Consider the following 24,592-nt stretch of genomic DNA (forward strand, 5'->3'; position numbering starts at 1 on the left):
TGGCAAACTTTTTTTTTTTTTTTTTAAGGCAAAGACAGTAGTTTATTTAGGAAGATAGATATACATTCAAGAGAAAATATGGGCTGTCTCAAGAGTGAGAAGCTGTGCCGTCGGCTGAGGGTCCAATATTTATAGAAAGGCGATATCAGGGGCTGGACTAGAGATGGATCCAGGGTGGAGGTGCACAATTTCGCATCTGTTTTTTCCTCCCTTGAGTGTTTTCCTTATTTTACAAGGCTATGGGCCAAAGGCATGTTACTCAAGATTATAACTGTGTTTTCTGCACCTCAAGGCTTTTGGCCATTTCCATTAAGATCCAGTATTTTTCTCTATCCTAAATCCCAGTCTCACTCTCCTCCCTCACCAGACTTGGATCCCTCAATTTTAAGGGTTAGTGAGAGTAAAGATCTGGATTCTTGCGCTTCTTCATGCTAGCAAGGAACGATGACCCTGCCTAATAGGGAATCAAAAATCTCACCCTGATTGCGGGGGTGGTGGTGCACTCCGGTAATCCCAGCATTTTGGGAGGCTGAGACAGGAGGATCACGAGTTCAAAACCAGCCTCAGCAAGGGCAAGGCACTAAGCAACTCAGTGAGACCCTGTCTCTAAATAAAATACAAAATAGGGCTGGGGATGTGGCTCAGTGACCGAGTGCTCCGGAGTTCAATCCCCGGTACCCACCCCCCACCCCACCCCCGCCGCAACCAAAAAATCCTGAATTTCCATCTTCACACTTCCTTTTTCTTGTGTGATTCTGACAAGTTACTTAACCTCTTTGGGTTTCGGTTAAGCCATCCGTAAAGTCAACAGGGATAATGGGGACAAGATTGCTGAATTAAATGACATATCATGTAAGATGTCTATCACAGTGCGTGTATATAGCTGGCCAGCAATAATTGGTAATTATTATCAAGCAAATGTAATAGGCGGTCACCAGCTCCCATTTCCTGCCTGCCCTTCACTCACTTTTGAAAGTAGCTCTCACGCCTATTCCTTTCCTCCTTCTCTTTCGCTCCTCCTCCTGCCGTAAATTGCCTACCACAGATGTCGTGAAATGCTCCTCCCCGCCCTCCATGTGGCGAAAACGCAATCACGCTTAACGGCGCGAGGTGGCTCAGCCGCAAGATGGCGGCGCTGGCGGAGGAGCAGACGGAGGTGGCGGTCAAGCTAGAGCCTGAGGGACCGCCAACGCTGCTACCTCCACAGGCGGGCGACGGCGCAGGCGAGGGTAGCGGCGGCACTCCCAACAACGGCCCCAACGGCGGCGGCGGGAACGTTGCGGCATCGTCATCGGCTGGCGGGGATGGCGGGACCCCCAAGCCCGCGGTGGCTGTCTCTGCTGCTGCCCCGGCGGGGGCGGCCCCGGTGCCCACCGCTGCTTCAGAGGCCGGCGCTCCCCACGACCGACAGACTCTGCTGGCGGTGTTGCAATTCCTACGGCAGAGTAACCTCCGAGAGGCCGAGGAGGCGCTGCGCCGTGAGGCCCGGCTGCTGGAAGAGGCAGTGGCGGGCTCCGGAACCCCGGGAGAGGTGGACGGTGCCGGCACTGAGGCGGCGAGCGCGCTTCTCAGCCGGGTCACGGCCTCTGCCCCCGGCTCTACGGCCTCCGATCCTCCCAGCACTGGTGCTTCAGGGGCCACAGTCGTCTCAGGATCAGCTTCAGGTTCTGTGGCTCCGGGGAAAGGTGAGCCGCGGTGTCCAGGGGAAGAAGGACCGGCTCAAAGGGGAGCAAGCCGGGAAGGCAGGGGCTGGCAGGCCTGCACCTCTGCGGGCTTGTTTTGAATTTCCTGGGCCCGCCTCTAGGGCCACATGCCCGCCCCTTTCTCCAGTGCGCCGGCTGCGCAGTCAAACCCTCTTCCTAGCTGTCAGTTCCAGCTAGAGGCTGAGCAGAGCTATTGAGCAGCGGGATGCATGGGGAAGAGGGGCGCAGAAAGGCGGGGAGCTCAGATTTTTGATTTTCCTCTTATTGGACTTTTGAGCCTTGGACAGGTCCGCACTAACACTATTTGTACAGTTCTCTACTATTGTTCTATAAGTACTTTAAGTTATATATTTTAATTTTCCCAATGGAACTGTGAGGTAGACATTACTTCCACTATAGAGATGAGGAAACAGATTTCTTGAGGACTTGCTTTGGACCACTAAGCCAGGGACTGATCGAACACAGTGTTGCAATATTTCTCAAAATATGGGCCACATACCACCAGTGTTAAATGTTTTGAGGATGCAAATTGTTAGGCATCAGTCCAGGCTCTGACTATCTAGAGGTGAAGTCTGTGAATCTGCAATAGTGCTTTTAAGGAGTATTAATGTATGGCAGAATTTGAGAGCCACAAATTCAGGAACAGGTGTGGGACAGACCTTTTTGTCCCTACTGGTTTTACTTGTGTGTTGCCTGTTCCTAAGGTTGAGTTTTTTCTATTAAATAGGTTATTATGAGGCTCAGATATATATGAAATGCCTAATTCTGAAAAGTTCATGCTTCTGTATTCATTCCTGAAACTTGTGTCCCCCACTTTCTCTCAGCAACTGTTGTCACAAAGTCCATGCAGTGAAACTTTTATGGGATATAAGATGTCAAAGGTGATCAATAAATATTGAATTAAATTATCCAGTGCAGCCCTCTCATAGCTAATCTGTACTTAGGAGGCCTAATCTTTGTAGCATTGCCAAAAGTGAAGTTTGAATACATAGCATTTTAATCCATAAATAGAAATGTGCTAAAATGTGATTGAGAAGAATCTTTTTTAAAATAGTTTTTTAGTTGTCAATGGATCTCCTTTCTATCTATCTATCTCTTTATATGTGGTGCTGAGGATCAAACCCAGGGCCTCACACATACCAGGCAAGTGCTATACCACTGAGCCACAACTCCAGCCCCAGAGAAGAATCTTTTTTTGGGTAGGGTTACTGGGGTTTGAACCCAGGGCCTTAAGCATTGCTAGGGAAGCATTCTATCACTGAGCTACATCCCCAGCCTCCCTGTCCTTTATACACATGCAAACACACACACACACACACACACACACACACACACACACAAAGCACATACCACTGTTTCTTTCACATTTTATTTCAAGACAGGATCTTGCTAAGACTTTGAACTTGTTATCCTCCTTCTCAGCTTCCTGAGTGAGATTGCAGATGTGTTCTACCAAAAATCTTTTCTGAATACTGAATTTTGTGAATGAACTGTAAAACAAATCATATTGTTATATTGCTATTATCTCTTATTTCTTAAGAAGCCTTTTTACTTATTTTTGGTTCTGAGGATTGGACTCAGGGACACTTTATTACTGTGCCACATCCCCAGCCCTTTTAAAAAATATTTTTAAATTTTGAGACCAGGTCTTGCTAAGTTGCTTAGGGCCTTGCTAAGTAGTTTATTATCATCATTTTTTTTTTTTTTGGTACTGAAGACTGAACCCAGGGACTCTTAACCACTGAGCCACATCCCCAACCTTTTTTATTTTTAATTTTGAGACAGTGTCTCACTAAGTTTTTCAGGGCTTAAGTTGCTGAAGTTGGCCTCGGACTTGCTGTCCTCCTGCCTCAGCATCTTGAATGGCTGGGATTGTAGGTGTGTGCCACCATGCCCAGCACTTCAGAAGCTTATTTTTAGATCTTAACTGAGAAACCAGAAAGGAGGAAAAGAAGCCATCAGAGTGATCCATAGCTGTGAACCCAGCAGTAGAGTGCTTGCTTAGCATGACTAAGGCCTTAGGTTCAAAACCCAGTATTGTCAGGTTTGATTGACAACTGTATCATTGTTTGGCATTGCTATGTTACTAAATACCCATGTTTTCTGCCTTGAAATAGTAGTTACGGAGGTTGCTTTAAGCTTATATAATTGAGTAACAACTCATTATCTTTTGGAGATAATAAAAGGCATCCTAAAATGCTGACATTTTACATGTGTACATATGAAAATAACACAAGATAGAAAGCGTTGGGCTGGGGATATAGCCCAATTGGCAGAGTGTTTGCCTCGCATTCACAAGGCCCTGGGTTCAATTCCCATCACCCCCCCCCACACACACACACACACACGAGACAGAAAATATTGCAGCAATGTCACAAATTATTTGGGTAGCTCAGAGAGTGGGAAATGTTTATAGCTGGTGGCTTGGTGGTGGGAGATGCCGTTTGCACTGAGCCTTGAGAGGAGATTAATAAACTGTTTGATTTGCATGTATTTATGTGTGTGGTGCTGGGGATTCAATCCAGGGCCTCATCCCTGCATATATGATTTTTTATACAATTTGTGTTTAAAAATAATGTAATTCTAGGAAAAATATTGAATTTTTTGTTATTGATTTGAAAACTTATTTTAAGATGTATACATGTGAAGGGGTTTTGGCCTGGGTAACTGAAACAAGTGCAAAATCCTATTAAAAGATTATGTGATTGGGTTGGGGAAGAGAGGTTGAGAGGAAAGGGACAAACTGAGAAACAGTTTACTTTTGAGGCATATCAAAACAGCAGTAGTCACATGGTACATATCAGATCATTTTCTTAAAAGTTGTCTTTCATTTTTTAAACAGTTGGAAATGTAGCTGTGGAAGACCAGCCAGATGTCAGTGCTGTCTTGTCGGCCTACAACCAACAAGGAGACCCTACAATGTATGAAGAATATTATAGTGGACTGAAACACTTCATCGAATGTTCTCTGGACTGCCATCGGGCAGAATTATCCCAACTCTTTTATCCTCTGTTTGTACACATGTACTTGGAGCTAGTCTATAATCAACATGAGAATGAAGCAAAATCATTCTTTGAGAAGTATGTGGATTTTTACATATATTTTATTTATACACACATACACACAACTGTAATCACACAAATGTAAAATTGCAATTCAGAAAGTACTTTGTGAATCTAGCATAGGATATTATTGAATTGGAGAAGTCAGGAGAAGCTTCCAGAGGAAGCCATACTTAAGGTGAGGTCTGAAGATTGCGTAGGAATTAATCAGATAAAGAAAAGAGGGGAAAACCATATATGAAAGCTTTGTGGCACGAGGGTCATGGTAGCTGCAAAGACTGAAAGAAGACTACAGTAGTTGGAATAGAGAATGGGGTGGGTTATGATAAAATATGCAGCTGGAAAATTGGTTAGGGGCTAGAACAATAGGTTCTTAGACCACGTTGAAATTCTGTTTGTCCTTAGAGCAGAAGAGAGTTGTATTGAGTAGGATTGAATTTGACTGAGAGTCACTGAAAATAATGATGGCATAAATAAAATTCTTCTTTTTATCTTTATCTAAGAGCAATAAGAAACTGATAGATTAGACTGAAAACCCAAGAAGAGACTTAAATATAGACTTAAACATAGTCAAAGTTTATTTCTCATAAAGGTAGAAAAGTTCAGAACTGGTTTTAAGCGTCCTTGATTATTGGGGATACAGGCTCCCTTGGCCTTATTGTTCTATCATTCTTGTCATGAAGCTTCCACCATGTGACATGATGGCTTTCTAGCTCTAAGTAGTCATATCTCTGTTATAGTCAGCAGGGAAGGCCACATTCTTCCTAGAAGATACACACATTTACAATTTTTCAGCCAGTGGTTATACTAGATACAAAGGAGGTAGGGAATGTGGTCTTAGGTGTCTATGTGCCCAGCTAATATTCAGGTGTTTTGGATATTTGGGGGTAGTGAGGCATTTCTGCTATAGAAGTCATTGGAGGGCCATGTCATTATTAAATGTGCAACTTCAAGGATCTTTCTTGCATGGTATGGGGAACAGATGGTGAGGAGACTGACTATTGATTGACCAGTCTTAGAAATTTCTGAGTGGTTCTCATTAGGGCTGATATTTCTTCTTTCCCTAGGTCATTTGCCAATGCAAGGAGATGTTGTTTTTTGTTTTTATTTGTTTTGGTGGTCATAGTGATTAGGGGGAGGAGCAAGGATACTGAATGTTCTAGGATAGGCAGGTAGTATACTTTTTTTTTTTAAAGAGAGAGAGAGAATTTTAATATTTATTTTTTAGTTTTCGGCGGACATAACATCTTTGTTTGTATGTGGTGCTGAGGATTGAACCCGGGCCGCACGCATGCCAGGCGAGCGTGCTACCGCTTGAGCCACATCCCCAGCCCCAGGTAGTATACTTAAAGAATTGTCCTACCTCAAATGCTAATAGCATTTGAGAAACAGGACTAGATCATGGTTGTGGTAGTGGGGGTAAAGAGAAATAGATCAACTGATGAAACACTTGATGGATTGAATATGGAGGTAAAGGAGATGGAAGTATCATTGATAATCCCAGGTTTCTGGCCCCCCATATGCATAGGGATTCCCTTCAGCTGACATAGAAAACTCTGGAAGAGGACTTGGTTTGTCAGGTATGAGAATAGTCTTTAGTTGCAATTCAGATATGCTCCAACTCATTTAAGTAACCTCCAAACCTGATCAATCAATAGTCACCTTTTCCCCTTCCTGTTTTTCCCTTGTTATAAGAGCTTAGAGAAATAAGGAGTGGAATCATAAATTGGAGTTATGTGCAATATTGATGGATATGGATGTGATTGTAGGAGAATATAAAATTAATAAGAGAACTAAGTCCAAGCCTTGGGGAGCTCTAGCATTTAATGGTAAAGTATAAAATAAAGGCTAGTGAAAAGGAAGAAAATCAGGAGAGTGTTGAGCTGTAGAAGCCAAGGGAAAGCAGCATTTAATAGTTTGAATGAGAGCTCTTTAAGGCAAGTAATAGAGCTTGAAGCCAGGACTTGTCAGATAACACAGTAGTGATAGAGGAACAATAGAACTCTTATGTCATTGTATACATTTATTATAGTAGGATGCTTCATAGAAAGTATAGAAATGCTCTGTAGCTTAGTATTCTTAAAAAAAATATTAAGGTTGACAATGACAAAACTTCTACTCTGGAAGCTAATTTCTCTTACAGTACTATCATCAAAAAACCTCTTGTGAGCTGGGCATAGTGGCACCTTCATGTAATCCCAGTGGCTCTGGAGGCTGAGGCAGGAGGATCTTGAGTTCAAAGCCAGTCTCAGCAATGGCAAGGTGCTAAGCAAGTCAGTGAGACCCTGTGTCTATATAAAATACAAAAAAGGGCTGGGGATGTGGTTCAGTGATTGAGTACCTCTGAGTTCAATCCCTGGTACTCCCTCCGCCCCCCCAAAAAATACCTCTTGCTCTTCCAGTCTCATGTTATAGCCATCTCCCCTCATAGGAAGATAGGAAGCTGAAATATCATAGAGGACTCTGTCTCCCAGACAGTTATGGACAAGCTCAGCCTTTGCCAGGACCCCACCATGCTCAGATGAAGGTAATAGGCAGTGATTGATATGAACCCCAAGAGGCTGAGATTTCTAATTTCATTCAAATCTTAGAAACTCTGAGTTCATTTAATGATGAGTCTATATGGGTAACAAGTAATAGTTTAGGAATCCATTGATATTGTATCTCAGAGCTAGAGCCCTATATCTTAAATCATTGTTTTCTTTTTTGGTACTGGGGGTTGAACCCTGGGGCACTCTACCACTGAGCCACATCCCCAGTCCTTTTTATTTTGAGATAGGTAGACTTGCTAAGTTGCTGAGGCTGACCTTGAACTTGGAATTTTCCTGCCTCAGCCTCCAGAGATAGTCATTGTTTTATAAATATTTTTCTTTAATGCTGCTCTTAGTGCCAAATATATATCTTTAATTTTACTTTTTAGGAAAGTTAAGATTTGTTAAAACAGAGAAGCACATTTAAATTTACCAATTGTTTGTAAGGCTGAAGGCTTTATTTAATTGCTTTTGGAATAGTAAATGGAAATGCTTATTGTTTATTATCAATATTTGTTCTTTAGTAATAGTATTAAATATAAGTATTTAATAAATGTTTGATATTAAGAACATTGGGAATAATTAAAAATGGTGGATTTATGAGAATCCATGTATTGATTGTTGTTGAGGCTGTAATAGGTACATTGAATACACTATATAACATTTTCTGCTTTTATATGTGTTTGAAATTTTTTATAATAAAGTTTTAAAATGTAGGGTTTAAAGAAAAAATAATTCAGCAAAGTAAGAGCTCTGACATTCTCAAATGTCTATCAAAGATGGTAAACAAAAGAAACTGTCTAACAGTGGTGGGTATCTTATCTTTCATTCACTTATGATGTTTATTTCAAATTCTTCTCTTAAAAATGTTAATGATAAATTTCATTAGAGAATTAAATTGGTCATTTTTAGGACAAATTTAGAAACTGAATTATAGTAATTTTTAAATGAGTTACTTCTGGTCCTACAGCTTAGTTCAGGGTTTTCTGAAAATATTCTGGGATGGTTTATAAATATATGGGGGAAAGGCAGATCCCTTGATGATTACATTGAAAAATGACTTTTTAAAATCACTGAAACAGGTTCCATGGAGATCAGGAATGTTATTACCAGGATGACCTACGAGTATTATCTAGTCTTACCAAAAAGGAACACATGAAAGGGAATGAAACCATGTTGGATTTTCGAACAAGTAAATTTGTTCTGCGTATTTCCCGTGACTCGTACCAACTCTTGAAGAGGCATCTTCAGGAGAAACAGAACAATCAGATATGGAACATAGTTCAGGAGCACCTCTACATTGACATCTTTGATGGGATGCCGCGTAGTAAGCAACAGATAGATGCGATGGTGGGAAGTTTGGCAGGAGAGGCTAAACGAGAGGCAAACAAATCAAAGGTATGGGAATAAACCTAAGAACTATATAATGCAGATTATGAAAAATCATAACATTTTCATCTACATAATTTATATTTTTTTGTAGCTAGTTTGAGAATAATTTTACACTGTATTTAAAATTTCATGCCCTAAGGACGGTGTATATATGTGAGGATTTGGGAATAATTGCATTAACAGAACCCTGACTACAGTGGCTGAAACAAGTAAGGAGTTTATCTTCAAGTGAAATGAAATGCAGAGGAAGGTCCTCTAGGACTGGCATGGTAGCTTTACAATACCATCAATGTCCCTGGCTCTTTCAAGTTTTTGGTCCACCACTTTTAGAATGTGACCTTCTTTGTGCTCACAAATGGCTGTTGCAGTGCCAGCATTGCAACTACTAGGAAGGAAAAAGGGAAAGGACAAAAGGCCGACTGAATCTCCTTTTTTATCAAGGAGATAAACTTTTTTTTTTTTTTTTTGGTAAACCATACCCAATATACTCAGAATTATGTTATATGTCCATTCCTAGTTGCAAGGGAGCCTGAGAACAGAAATGATTTAACTACTCCAATAAAATCAGGGTTCTGTTAGTAAAGAAAAAGGGGCATATGGCTATTGGTAAACAAATTCAGAACCCTGCCTTGGGGCATAAATTACTATATGTAATTGTGATTCATCCTGTCAAAGATGTGCAAAGAGTATATTAATGAACAAAAAATTAATTTAAAAAAATGCCGGTTCTTTTGACTTGTAGGTATTTTTTGGTTTGTTAAAAGAACCAGAAATTGAGGTACCTTTGGATGATGAGGATGAGGAAGGAGAAAATGAAGAAGGAAAACCTAAAAAGAAGAAGCCTAAAAAAGATAGTATTGGATCCAAAAGCAAAAAACAAGATCCCAATGCTCCACCTCAAAACAGGTGAGGAAGAAACCTCAGCATTTGTATGGAGCTTTAAGATATGTTACACAGGATTTGAGTTTGTTAATATTCAAACAGTAATTCCCACTCTCCCCACTTACCCCCACAGAATCCCTCTTCCAGAATTGAAAGATTCAGATAAGTTGGATAAGATAATGAATATGAAAGAAACCACCAAACGAGTGCGCCTTGGGCCAGACTGCTTACCCTCCATTTGTTTCTATACTTTCCTCAATGCTTACCAGGTTGGTAAAATAATTGGACAATATCTGCCTAGAGAGTCATATAAAATGGTGATTTACTATTAGGAGAAATGTAAATGTGTTAACTAAAATGGAGTTTTGTCATTTAAATTGTTGATATAATTTAAAGATAGGAAAAGAGAATTGGATACTATAGAGAATAGATAGAAGGCCATGTTTAAAAGACCCTTGCTTATACTAGTTCCTCATTTCACTGATTAGAATTCTTCCAGTCTTTGACTGGTTCATCCCTATTGAATTTGGTGTAAAAATTCATATAAATTTAATATTTTTTTGGTTTGTTTTTGTTTTTTTGTGGTGCTGGGATTGAACCCAGGGCCTTGTACATGCGAGACAAGCACTCTACCAACTGAGTTATATCTCCAACCCTAAACTTAATATTTTTTATTAAGCATTCTACATGTCTTGCCAGGGATGGTGGTGTACTTCTATAATCCCAGCGACTGGGGAGGTTGAGGCAGGAGAATTTCAAGTTCAAGGTCAGCCTCAGCAATTTAGCTAGGCTCTAAGCAATTTAATGAGAACCTGTCTCAAAAAGTGAAAAGGGATATGTTGCTTGAGATACTGGCATATGAATTGTGATATCTGCAGCATTCCCTTCCTCATTGGGCTAAGCCAAACCAGGATAGGTTAGGTGGGCAGACTTGTGCATAATCTCTTAGAGAAAGCAGGCTAACTGGCCTTTTCCACTGGGGATGGCCACCATATTTCTTGAACATGAGATGGAGACATGTGGCCTGGATTCGTAGCTAATGAGAAATTGGAGTTGTCCCCCCAAACTCTAGACTGCATCCCCTCCTGTTTATGGGGCTTTCCCTGTGTTGTGAGCCTTAAGACTCCTCCAGGACAAAACCCTGCAGGCCGGTAGAAGCTTGGTAGAAGAAGTTTAATCCCCCTACCTTTAATTTAAACCAGGAACATGAGTAACTGTAAAATAGGAAGACACTTAAACCCAGAGAAATGAAATGACTAATTCAAGGTCACACATTGATAGGGATGGAATCCAGACTTCCTGATTTCCTTATTGACCTGCACTATCTTTCAAATCCCACATTACCCATTTTATGGATGAAACCATGGGGATATTGAAGAGTGGACTGAATAGTCACTGCCTGCCCCTGGAGCCTGATGCATAACTCTTCTCTCACTTAAATGATAACAGCTGGTTGCCCTAACCCTATAGAATGTAAGCCCCATTTTGTTGGGGACCATCTTGCCACCCCAAGGAGAAAACTACACAAGAATGAAACTGACAGAGATGACAGCTGAGTTGTGAGATGGAAAGAGCTGGAGACTGGATAGTGTCTTGAGTACCTGGATCTAACCATGCCTTAAGCTGGTGTAACTCTGGACATTTCCTTTATGTGGGCCCAGACCCTCCCCCCCCATGAAAGTTTCATATGGATTTTTGTCACCTGCAGCCAAAAGTGTCTTAATTAATCCATGCCATAAGTTGTATATTGTTCTCAAAAATAAATAAAAAACAAAAAGGGCTGGGAATATAGCTTAGTGACAGAGGACCCCTGGGTTCAATCTCCAGTACAAAAAAAACCCAAAATAACAACAAAAAACCCTACGTATCTTAATAGATACAGTAAGCTACTGATGATATATTCAGTAAACTACAAAAAACAGCATTTGTTTCCTGTTATGTTCTCCATAGATAGAGGGCAAAAAGTGGGTAAATAATAACATGTTTTTCAAATAAGAGTTTTCAGACATGGGTTTTATAGGGGAATATAATCTCAAATGATCTTTTTTTAAAAAAAAATTTTTAAAGAGAGAGAGAGAGAGAATTTTAATATTTATTTTTTAGTTCTCGGCGGACACAACATCTTTGTTTGTATGTGGTGCTGAGGATCAAACCCGGGCCGCACGCATGCCAGGCGAGCGTGCTACCGCTTGAGCCACATCCCCAGCCCCTCAAATTATCTTTTTATATGAGAAAAATAGCCATCATTATGAAGTCTCTAACATATGGTTGTATTTTTTTTTCCTTTAAAAGAGTACTGTTTAGTCTAAAACTTCTTTTTATCGGCAGGGCCTTACTGCAGTGGATGTCACTGATGATTCTAGTCTGATTGCTGGAGGTTTTGCAGATTCAACAGTTAGAGTCTGGTCTGTGACACCCAAAAAGCTTCGTAGTGTCAAACAAGCATCAGGTAACTGAGATGACTTTTTGGGGTGTGAGCTTTCCATTAGTCTACACCAGTCTTGATTCCATGGAATATACATAGGAGATACTGATTTTTTCAGAAATTCACTTAATTTCTTTAAAGATGCTAACATTTCCAGCAGTGAAAAAGCATCAGAATAACTATTAGGAGACTGGGGTGCTAGTATTCTTAAATAGTAGAATAATACTTTTTGTTTCAGCCATAAAATTGGGTAAAAAAGATCTAATAAGTTCAGAATTCCATTTTTAAAGGTTTTTTTTTTTTTTTTTTGGCTAAACTTAAATTATCTAACCATAGTAACACATTTAAAATCATTGTGTATTTACATAGTTTTCATTTTTGTAAAACATTGTGGTATAATGGAAAAACTTGAATTTCAATCTAGTTCCAATACTGAGTACCTGTGTGCACTCTAGCAAACCAACTGTTCTGAACCTCAGTTTCATCTTCTACACACTGGGATGATATCACCTAATTTAGAGATGTTAGCACAGTGATTGGTATATAGGAAGAACTATTCAAATGTTAGTTCTTCTCCTGAACTATAATGTGATTGTCTTAAAATGTTTTGATTAATGTACTTTAAAAAAATATTTCTGGACCATTTTAGATCTTAACCTCATAGACAAAGAATCAGACGATGTCTTAGAAAGAATCATGGATGAGAAAACTGCAAGTGAGTTGAAGATTTTATATGGTCACAGTGGGCCTGTCTATGGAGCCAGCTTCAGTCCAGATAGGTAAAATACAAACAATAAAAATTAAATACTGCTATACCATGTAGAGGTAATATAAAAATATCTGGAAGGTATTTTTATATTACCTCCATATTACAGAGATAATATCTGGAAGCATAGTACAAATGCCTGGAAAATTTTCTTAGAAAAATCTCATGGTTGCCTATCATTCATAACCTTTTTTTAAAAGACTTTATTTATTTATTTATTTATTTATTTATTTATTTATTTATTCATATGTGGTGTTAAGGATCGAACCCAGGGCCTTGCATGTGCGGGGCAAGTGCTCTACCACTGAGCCATAACCCTAGACCTCATTTATAACCTTTTATAATCTTGCCATTTGCTAATTCATTTTGGGGTACTGGAGTACAAGATAGCAACTTCATATATATCTCAATTTATAGACTTCAAGATGCCCAGTTCTGGGCTGGGGTTGTGGCTCTGTGATAGAGCACTTGCCTAGCATGTGTAAGGCACTGGGTTCGATTCTCAGTACCACATATAAGTAAATAAATGAAATAAATGTCCATTAATAGCTAAAAAAATTTTTTTTGAAAGATGCACAGTTCAGAGCTAACTGGGTTTCAAAAATCAGCTTTAGCTTTGTATAACCCTAATTAGGGGTTGAATTGCTTGAGTCCTTGCGTTGTGTCTGTTGGTACATAAAAAATAAATTCCTGATATTAATGGCATACTAACTATGAAGTGGAACTTTATCTTTTGTATAATCAGAAGATAAAGAGGACTGGGGTTGTGGCTCAGAGTTAGAGAGCTCATCTGGCATGTGTGAGGCACTGGGTTTGATTCTCAACACCACATAAAAATAATTAATAAGTAAAATAAATATCATGTCCATCTACAACTAAAAAAATAAGTACTAAAGACTGCCTTTTTTCTTTGTTTTTCCATATTTTTATTGGTGTACTATATTTATACATCATGTTTGGGATTTGTTGTTCCATACTCTTACATGCACAAAATATAACATATTATTTGGAAAAAAAAAAAAAGTACTAAGAAATCCAGGCACTGTTGTATGTGATGTGTACCTGTAATCCTAGCTACTCAGGAGGCTGAAGCAAGAGGATTGTGAGACTTGCCTCGGCAACTTAGTAAGACCATGTCAAAAATTAAGAAGATACTAAAAGGAAATTTATAATTGCTATTGGTATTTTAGGTCTTTCTTCACTTTAGCCATATGATTCCAAAGTATGTATGTAGTTATTTACCTGTTTTTTCATGATCTGTAAGGTATAGTAATGGGTTGGGTATTTTATATTCATAAGACCATCTGTATCTTACTTAGCTAGATAATAGCTTTCAATCTATTAAGATTTTCCTCTTGAAACTTTTTTTTCCCTCCCATGGTGCTGGGGATTGAACCCAGGGCCTGTACATGTGAGGCGAGGCAAGCACTCTACCAACTGAGTTATATATCCCAGCCCCTCCTCTATGAAACTTTTTGGATGAGTTTTTGTTGTTGTTGTTTGACAGATAATATATATTTATATATATATATATATATATATATATATTTATTTATATATATTTATTTATTTATATATATATTTATTTATTTAGTTATTTATTTTTAGTGTTTGATAGATCTTTATTTATTTATGAGTGGTGCTGAGAATTGACCTTAGTGCCTTGCACATGCCAGGCAGGTGTGCTGCTGCTGAGCCACAGCCCCAGCCCCAGACAGATCATGATACATTTTTATTTGATTTCAGATTTAATTCTGATTTTAGTGAAAACTGTCAGGTTTTGTATTTATCCTTGTAGAGTATTGTTACCATGTTTGTAGTCTGCCCACTGCCCATAAAAGCCTTTTTTTTTTGTAGTGGTGGGTGCTAGAGATTAAACCCAGGGCTTTACATACATGCAAAGCACATGCTATACTGCTGAGCTACACTTCCAATCCCCTCTTTAATTCTTAAACAATTTATATAGAATAGGAAAATAGCATCTCCATTTTAGAGCCAAAAATTGTTGAGTTTTACATGGCAGCACATTTCTTTTTTTTTTTTAATATTTATTTTTTACTTCTTGGTGGACACAACATCTTTGTATGTGGTGCTGAGGATCGAACCCGGGCCGCATGCTTGCCAGGCGAGCGTGCTACCGCTTGAGCCACATCCCCAGCCCAAAGCAGCAGCACGTTTCTTAAACTTTCCCAATTAAGCTTCTTTGACTATACATTTTATTACCCAACATTTTTTTTTCTAAAGAACTGACATTTATCCTTTTATTATTTTTTAAAAATAATCTAATCTCATTCAGTAGGTGTTCACTATAAGTAATGTCAAGGCTAACATTTGGTTTTAACAATAGTTTAGTACTTTCAGCTTTTGGTATCTGTGAATTCCATGTATAAATTGAGAGTGATGTAACATGTTAATAAGTTACGTTTTATGTTCAAATGTAAGGAAAATCTGGGCAGGTAACCAAATGTTATTTTGGGAATATAATCTGGGAATGTACCAATTTTTCTTCTCTCAGGAACTACCTGCTTTCCTCTTCAGAGGATGGAACTGTTAGATTGTGGAGCCTTCAAACGTTTACTTGCTTGGTGGGATATAAAGGACACAACTATCCAGTATGGGACACACAGTTTTCTCCATATGGATATTATTTTGTATCAGGGGGCCACGACCGAGTAGCTCGGTAAGAACATGGTAATCTTGTGATTGTGTTTATTCAGTGAACAAACTGGTTTCTTGTTGAGCATTACCAACTTCATCCAACCTAATTTTCACTTCCATTATTTAAGAAAGAACAACTTGGGCTGGGGATGTGGCTCAAGTGGTAGCGCACTAGCCTGGCATGCATGCAACCCGGGTTCGATCCTCAGCACCACAAACAAACAAAGATGTTGTGTCCGCCGAAAACTAAAAAATAAATATTAAAAAAAAAAATTATCTCTCTCTTTAAAAAAAGAAAAAAAAAAAAAACCAAAAGAACAACTTTTGGAGAACATCTGAATTTATAGCTATTATTTGAAAATGAATTTGGGACAGGAGTTACCATATCAATATGTCTATACCAAGAGTCCTGCTTTTTTTTTAAGTTAGCTTATAAAATCTCCCCCATTAGATGATTATTTCTTCCATTACCACTTTGAGTAGCTTTGTTTCCCTATCGTTGTCTCTTTAAAAGTTCCAGATGAGGTACCTCAGGTTAGAAACTATATGGTTCACAAAACTAGGGGAAAATATATTTTAATGGTTTAGACTAAACTAGGAGTGAAGAGGAGGAAGGGGCAATATAGAATATTAAATACAGAAAGTACATAAAATTAAAGAATTATGAGGGGCTGGGAATGTGGCTCAAGCGGTAGCGCACTCGCCTGGCATGTGTGCGGCCCGGGTTCGATCCTCAGCACCACATACAAACAAAGATGTTGTGTCCGCCGAAAACTAAAAAAATAAATATTAAAATTCTCTCTCAAAAAAAGAAAAAAAGAATTATGAAAGCTAAAGATTCGTACCAGATCAATTCTTTTTCTAAAGAATGTCTCAGTCATTCCATCTTCTTCCATATAGTTGGCTGGCTTAATGGGAACCCATCTATTTTGGCATTTTACAGTTATAACTCCTAATTATCATCTTTCATATTTCATAACTTTTAAAAGGCTCTGGGCTACAGACCATTATCAGCCTTTAAGGATATTTGCTGGTCATCTTGCTGATGTGAATTGTACCAGATTTCATCCAAATTCAAATTACGTTGCTACGGGCTCAGCAGACAGAACTGTGCGGCTCTGGGATGTCCTGAATGGTAATTGTGTAAGGATCTTCACTGGACACAAGGTATTTTATATAAAACTTCATTATTCCAGCACTCAAAGATGATTTCCAGATAAATGTATTTTTTAAAGTAACCAGTGACTCATACATTTTAAAGATAACATTCATACCACTAAACTAAAATTCTAACTTTGTGTTATTTCCTTAGATATATTTAACTCTACTTTGATACTCTCCATGGAATTCTTTTCTAGGGACCAATTCATTCCTTGACATTTTCTCCCAATGGGAGATTCCTGGCTACAGGAGCAACAGATGGCAGAGTACTCCTTTGGGATATTGGACATGGTTTGATGGTTGGAGAATTAAAAGGCCACACTGACACAGTCTGTTCACTTAGGTTTAGTAGAGATGGTGAAATTTTGGCATCAGGTAATGGCTTTGTGGCAAACATATAAAATATATACAGCAAAATGTCAGAATCTAAATATGATGGATGCAACTAATGGTTTCCTTTGACTTCCCCTTAGGTTCAATGGACAATACAGTTCGGTTATGGGATGCCATCAAAGCATTTGAAGATTTAGAGACTGATGACTTTACTACAGCCACTGGGCATATAAATTTACCTGAGAATTCACAGGAGTTATTATTGGGTACATATATGACCAAATCAACACCAGTTGTACACCTCCATTTTACTCGAAGAAATTTGGTTCTAGCTGCAGGAGCTTATAGTCCGCAATAAACCATCGGTATTAAAGACCTTTTGGAAGCTACTGTTTGAAAAAGGGAGACTAAAAAGCAAATACCTCAGTGATTAATATTTAAGCTACAAAGAATGTTTTTGTCTATATGGATCTGGAAGTATGCTGCTTAGAAAATCTGAACAGGACAGTTCCACGTTTCTACAGCAACCACATTTAACTAATTTCCGTTAGTTGAATAAGAGAGATACTATGTTCGTGGAGGGGACATTTATGGTGCTTTGGATTGTGTGGAAACTATGCATTTTCTGTTCAAATGCTATTTTAATTTATTATGTTTAGAAAAAAATTTGATCTTAAAAATTCATCCTGCTTCAAGATTCAAATTAAGAAATATAATACTGTCTTGAATTTTAGCTGAAGAATTCTATGAGCATGTATGTTTCTGCTGTAAAAATGAAGTTACTGTATGGCACTCAAGTACTATGTTAAATGACCCACTAACATTTTTCTTGGCCCATGATTAGTGGAATTTATGTAACTGGGTAGGGTGAACTATAATTCCTTCCTAAGATGTAGATGAAGTACAACCACCCACTAACATCTCAATTTATACCTTCTGAGTTTCGAGTGCACCAAAACACTCTAAAAACAGGTGAAGAGATTTAGCTATCATGTTCTACTTCAGCTAAAATGGCTACATATACAACCTAGTACACTTGAAGTCAGACAGACATTTCAGTTGCTTACCTCCAGTACTGAGCCTTGCTTTGGAAAACTAAAAGATTTAGACCAAGTCACTGCCAGTTTTTGCCTTTGTTGCATTTTGTACAGTTTTTATATTTTTGATATCTTGTAAATAAAGACAACCAGCTTTTCCAGGTTCATAATTTATTGTACAAATTGAATATTACATGATGAGTTGACATTAGCTTCTCCAGGGATGGGAACTTAACAGATGAGGTCACACATTTTAGAATCCTATAAACAAAGCAAAGACAATTTTGACATAAATGTGTTCCAATACTACTTTTAAGTAATTACAAAATAGGACTATTTAAATCCCCAGAAACTGAATGTAAATTCATCAGATTCTTTTTAATTTTTTTTTTTTTTTTTTAGTTGTAGACAGACACAATACCTTTACTTATTGTGTAGTGCTGAGAATCAAATCCAGTGCCTCACACATGCTAGGCAAGTGCTGTACCACTGAGCCACAAACACAGCCCTCATCAGATTCTCAAACAGGTAAGGCCTAAACAAGGTGTTGCTCAGATTGATGCATTTTAACCTAATGCTCCACCTTTAAAGAACTGCCAACAAATTTAGTATGACCTTAAAGGCAAACATTTTAAGTAGCAGAAAGGAGATATCCATCTGTTATTTAAAATTCGAGGCATAATTTTACATTTTTTATGAGGCTACTACCACTTTCCCCAAATTAGGAGTTAACTTGCATAGAAAATTGGGCAAAATACTACCTTTTTGTAAAGAAGAAGCCATGGATCATTCTGGAATATGCAATCCCTAAGGTCAACAATTTTGACTGGAAAAACTTCACAGAAGAAAATCAGAATCTGAAGGAGAGCTATATTAGATAAAGATGTGAATTTGGGGATTCCTGAATATTACCTGCCACTAATGCCACAGATAGTTACTCATTTAAGAATGGGCAAGTGAGAGGCTGGGGATATAGCTCAGTTGGTACAGTATGTGCCTTGCATGCACAAGACCCTGGGTTCAATTCCCAGCACCATACATACAAAAGAAGAATGGGCAAAAGGAGTCTGAGGAGAAAATATAAGAAAATAAACTTTATGGGGGTTCAGGGAAAAGACAATTCAGTATTTGAAAACTGAAACTAGCAAAGAAATTACTGAAAAGAACATATGTAACTGTATACAAAAGGTCAGTTAAGGTTAGGGGAGCAGCTTAAGTGGCAAGAGTGCTTGCCCAGGCTGTACAGGGCCTTGGGTTTAATTCCTAGCACTGCCAAAAAAAGTATTATGTAAAGAGCATACGCAAGTTGTCTAACAAATAAGGACAAAAAACAATTTTAAGAAAAATACAAATAGTAAAAAAGGGAAACAACTTTATTTTACTCATCAAATTTGCAAAAATTAGAAACAAGATTCCACATTGGATAGACAAGACATACCCTTAGAAAATTGGTACCCCATAATCTTTGGGAAAGCACTTCAGCCTAAGGAAACATTCATAGATATAGACTATATTTCATGCTCAAAAACATTCATTGTAATATTTATCTTCAAAAAATTCTAGATTTTTTCTGTGAAGTATAGTTCCTATGTCAATGAACATGTGCATTCAAATCATAATAGTTATAAAATTAAAGACATGCCCGAAACTACTGGAAATGAAATACATTTTTTAAAAAAGTTAAAAAGAACAAAAATAGATTAATAAGATGGGCAAATTTTGCTTGCTTGCTTGCTTATATGCAATAATATTTGCAAAAAATGACAATAGTTTACTTTTATAGTTGGGGAGGGAGGCCCCTAACATCAAAGTGGCTTAGTTACGGACTTGGAAATGTCAACTTACTATTTATGTTGCTTTCACAGCTGGAGTTTTTTTAGATCTTAGCTTGAAGTATAAGACAGCCAAAGCAATGCCTCCATATGTAGCCAGTACACACTGAAAAAGAAAGAAAAATATAAATAAAAGTTACTGTTATATCCATATTATTGAAAAATACAACTCCTTAAAGATATCATCAATACTTACATTCATTCTACCAGTGAGAGTATAAGAGTTGAAATATTTTTTAATACCAGTGAACTGGAATTGGGCATCATTTTCTGGACCTGCCATTATTTCAATCTTAAAAAAAAAAAAAAAGAAAGCAACAATAAATTGGTTTTGAAGAAATTTAAAATAAAATAAGGATTTTTTCTTAGTTAAAAAACTCTAAAGTCAGTGCAAATAACTATTGTGGTAAAATTTCATCTATGTTTCATCCAACACAGGAGTAGCAAAAATGGTGACAAAAGCCTTGCCAGTTAAGAGGAGCTTTTGGAAGTAGGACTTCATCTTGACTGCTTTCTTTAAAAAAAAAAAAAAAATGTTTAGTTGTAGATGGATACAATACCTTTATTTAATTTATATGTGGTGCTGAGGATTTAACCCAGTGCATAACATGTGCTAGGCAAGAGCTCTCTTACTGAGCTACAACACCAACCCCTTGATTATAATTTCATAAACACCCCAGAATATGTCACATCATCCAGCATAGGAAAAGAACACAGTAGTTACTAAGTTCACTCTGAACCAGTATAGCTTAACATTTTTAATTCCAAGTTTTAGTCACATTAGTATACTGTATATTGAATTAACCAGTTTTAAGATTAGTTGAAAGTTGGAGCCTATGATACTTTCAAATTTTCTCAGGTGGACACCAATTAGCTTAACTCTCAGCTCCCTATTATAAGTCACTTAGGACTTCCAAGGGAGGGTAGACAAGGTAACATCTACTAAATGGAGTTGATACTAGCCACTGAAGATGGTGGGAAAGCTGAAATTCTTAACTTCTTATTCCAAAATAGATAAAGGATGTTGAAATGAACAGTGAAACCAAAAAGTCTAGGAAAAAAACCCGGGCAAACATTTTAATTATCTTAGGAAAGGAAAAATATAGGGCTGGGGATATATAGCTCAGTTGGTAGAATGCTTGCCTTGCATGCACAAGGCCCCAAGTTCAATCCCCAGCACCAAAAAAAAAAAAAAAAAAAAAAAAGGAAAACTGGTAGACATAAAATAGAAGTTTGCAAAAAAAATTATAAGCTTGCTTGGAGTGTAAACTGGTACAATTTTCCTAAAGCACAACTTGTAGTATCAATTATTTGTATACTCTTCCATTTAGCTAGTTCATTTTTCCTCTAGGAATTTCTTTTTACAGAAATATTATTCCTGTTTCAGCTTCCTGAGTAGTTGGGATGACAGATGTGTGTCACCATGCCAGGAGGCTGAAACAGGAGGATCTGAGTTTGAGTCCATTCTGGGAAACATAGCAAAACCCCATAAAAAAAAATACTGTAGCCAGGCGTGGGGGCACATGCCAGTAATCCCAACAGCTTGGGAAGCTGAGGCAGGAGGATCATGAGTTCAAAGCCAGCCTCAGCAAAAGCAGGGCATAAGCAACTCAGTGAGACCCTGTCTCTAAATAAAATACAAAATAGGCCTGGGGATGTGCCTCAGTGGTCAAGTGTCCCTGAGTTCAATCCCTGGTACCAAAAACAAACAAACAAACAAAAAAAACACCTGTTATGAATGAAAAAACTGAAAAGTTCATTAGGATTCTGTTGGAGGAAATAATAATGTGCATAGAACTTTGTGTATGGATGTGGAAAGAGGTTCCCAGGTAATGTTAAAAAAAAAAAAAAATCCAATTTCCGGATCTTGGGAGCATATCAATGGTTCTCAAAGTGTAGTCTAGATCACTAAGAAGAATCAGCATCACTGGAAACTTGTTAGAAACGCCAATTCCCAGATTCCACCATAGACTTATTGAATTAGAAACTCTAGAGCCTAGCAATCTGTTTTAACAAGGCCACTGATAATTCTAATGAACACTGAAGAAATGGAAACAGAAAATCAAATGTAATTTTATATACCCACCCCCCCCAAAAAATGCTACCAAGACATATTTAGGTGGGCATGGTGGCACACATCCATAATCCCAGTGATTCGAGAGGCTGTGGTAGGAGGATTGCAAGTTCAAAACCAGTCTCAGCAACTTAACAAGGCCCTAAACAATTTAGGAGACCCTGTCTCAAAACAAAAAAAAATAAAAAGGGCTGGAGATATGACTCAGTGGTTGAATACCCCTGGGTTCAATCTCCAGTACCCCCCTCCCCCCAAAAAGAGACATGTTCAAAAGGTCACCATAAATATCAGAATATCAGTTGGAAATTCATATGTGTGACCACCTATCTACCACAACTTGGCACACTGTGAGTTCACTGGCAACACAGACCAATCAGGTTGATCTCTGGTGGAGATTGGTAAGCAGTGGCAATGACTCAGTTAGGTCTTGAAATGGAAGAGGGAGTTGTTGCTATGGAAACTGGCACGTCTTTGTTGATCATTCAAAGCATTCACTTGCAAAGAATTGGCAATGAAAATTTGAGACCTTAATTTGAAAACTGATTTAGAAAGGTTCTTGGATCAATGAAGAAAATCCAAACTTTTTTAGATTCCTTCACAGGCCTTGACCAGTTTAAACCCATTAGGAAAGACTCCATTAAAAGAAAGCTTTATGTCAGTTACCTAGAAGGCTGAAGCAGGTAAACTGCAAGTTCAAGGCCAGTCTCAGCAACTTAGCAAGACGCCATCTCAAAATAAAAAGGGGACTGGGCGACTGGGGTTGTGGTTCAGTGGAAGAGCACTTGCCTGGCATGTGTGAGGCCTGGGTTTGATCCTCAGCATCACATATAAATAAAGTAAAAAATCCATTAGCAACTAAAAATATTTAAAAAAAGGGGGGGGGGACTGGGATGTAGCTCAGTGATGAGCACTCTTGGGTTCAATTCTCAGTACCAAACAAACAAAAAACCCTTTATGATGTATTTTCATATCAACTGTTTCATTTTACTAAACCTATTATAAACTAATTTTTCATTCATTTCATGATACTTTTTTAAAAAATTATGGGATGATGTCTTATTTTTGTACCAGGGATTGAACCCGGGGTGCTTAACCACTGAGCCTCATCCCCAGTCCTTTTTTATATTTTAGAGACAGGGTCTCACTGAGTTGCTTAGGGTCTCACTAAATTGTGGGGGCTGGCTTTGAACTTACAATTCTCCTCCCCTAGCCTACCATGCCACTAGGATTACAGGGCAGGCGCCACCAGGTCTAGTCTGATGTCGTTCTTGAGAAACCCTACAGAAAACATGGCTTAACTTCTTCAAGTCATTAACTGATAACCCCTATTACCTCGTGTCTAACAAAACTTTTTAGGGGGGAGTGGTGTCCAACTGAAACAATATTATGATGCTTTAAATTTCACTCTTAACTTACACAACATAGAAGGCTGATGTTCGATATTTCTCAAAACAACTTTGATCCTAGGAAAGGGCATGGTATAGGAACTGAAATTTAGAGTGTCTTAAAGGAGGTCAACACAGAAAAGATTGAGACAGATGGGCAGTGGAAATGTTGCTGGTGTGATAAACAATGGATGTAAACCTCAAAACATCTAGGTCTGCACCTTTCAACAAAGGGCAAGTTATTTTAGGGCAAAGATCAGGAACCTTCATGTTGGAGTACCCTTTATGGAATAATTGAACTGAAACTTGCTTTTGTCTTTGTCACACCTAAGTTTAGAAAGCTATGTAAATGAAGGAGAAAATCAACTAACACTCCTTGTGAACTTGTGATTTAATGTTAAACACTGCTTATGGGAAGGTCTAAGTAGATGAATCTCCTCATTTATTTCTAATTAAGCCACTAACCAGTATTAAATATAACCAATCCTTTCAAGCCTGTCTCTGCCTATAAAATGGTCATTTCATTAAAGGCTTAAAATGACCAGTTGCCCTTGCTTTTTCTCTGTTCTTCGATATTGCTATTCTGCTGTCTGATTGGACAGCCACCTGGAGTGGTGAGTTCATCACTTAGGGGTAAAACCAAACACAAGAGAGAGCTACAGCTCTCTCTCAGGAAGGCCTTTCGCTGTTCGTGCGCAGGCCTGGAGAAAAAAGCAAGCGCCAGGCCACACTAGCTCTCGCTCTGAAAAAGGTTGCCGCACAACTAAAGGGGGCTTGGTTGCCAGTTTCTTAATCAAAACTTAGTGTCAACAAACATCCACAGCCATACAGGCGAAAAGAGAGATGGGGTCAGAAGTCCGAGTCCTCATTCAATTTTTATCCGTGGGTGACCTTGGGAGACTTCTGCGTCGGGTCTCATCTTTTCCCACTAGAAAAAGCAATTTAAGAGTCTTCGGAAAGCGGCTGAGCCTAACCGCTGCTCTCTGAGGTTTCCTAGCTGCTGCAGGAGCCTTTAGGCCTCGATCCTCATTTTCTCTAGCCCCTTTACCATTCCCCACAGTTCTCGACTCCCAAAGAAAAGACCTCGTGGAGTTCCCGAATCAGAAAGTCTAGCTCAGCTCCACAAAGCCGAGGTACTAGGTCCGAGCCGGGGAGCCCTCCTGACTTACCCTGTTAAAGCCACAAATTCGACAGCCGACGTCCTTCAACTTACACAGCTATCTCCTGGACCCAGCCGGAAGAAGCCACCTCCTCCGTTCGATTTTAACGGGCCACAGCGATTCAGCCTTCTGCATCGATTGGTGAGGGCTCCAAGTCCCGCCCTTCCGCTTCCTGTCTATACAAAGCTTCC

The 24,592-nt window shown here is 38.6% G+C and overlaps 2 protein-coding genes across 3 annotated transcripts; one reads left to right on the forward strand and one right to left on the reverse strand.

The window, feature by feature from the left end:
- The first annotated feature begins 1,108 nt into the window (after positions 1-1,108).
- Taf5 (TATA-box binding protein associated factor 5) lies at positions 1,109-18,107 on the forward strand. Its single transcript, XM_076834180.1, has 11 exons — positions 1,109-1,685; positions 4,546-4,783; positions 8,379-8,694; positions 9,431-9,594; positions 9,704-9,839; positions 11,899-12,019; positions 12,645-12,774; positions 15,277-15,441; positions 16,409-16,586; positions 16,778-16,955; positions 17,054-18,107. Exons 1-11 carry the CDS (start codon positions 1,127-1,129, stop codon positions 17,269-17,271), a joined length of 2,403 nt encoding a protein of 800 aa, XP_076690295.1. The 5' UTR covers positions 1,109-1,126; the 3' UTR covers positions 17,272-18,107.
- On the reverse strand, positions 18,105-24,530 carry Atp5mk (ATP synthase membrane subunit k). Of its 2 annotated transcripts, none has more exons than XM_076834181.2 (4): positions 24,411-24,524; positions 19,979-20,074; positions 19,796-19,888; positions 18,105-18,211 (listed from the first exon to the last, which is right to left on the reverse strand). In XM_076834181.2, exons 2-3 carry the CDS (start codon positions 20,063-20,065, stop codon positions 19,799-19,801), a joined length of 177 nt encoding a protein of 58 aa, XP_076690296.1. In that variant the 5' UTR covers positions 20,066-20,074; positions 24,411-24,524; the 3' UTR covers positions 18,105-18,211; positions 19,796-19,798. The 2 variants fall into 2 exon arrangements, with proteins under 2 accessions (XP_076690296.1, XP_076690297.1); XM_076834182.2 differs by lacking the exon at positions 18,105-18,211 and adding an exon at positions 18,710-18,818 and having other exon boundaries at positions 24,411-24,530.
- Positions 24,531-24,592: the final 62 nt, after the last annotated feature.

This window comes from Callospermophilus lateralis, chromosome 15, assembly GCF_048772815.1.
Source record: "Callospermophilus lateralis isolate mCalLat2 chromosome 15, mCalLat2.hap1, whole genome shotgun sequence".
NCBI lineage: Eukaryota > Metazoa > Chordata > Mammalia > Rodentia > Sciuridae > Callospermophilus > Callospermophilus lateralis.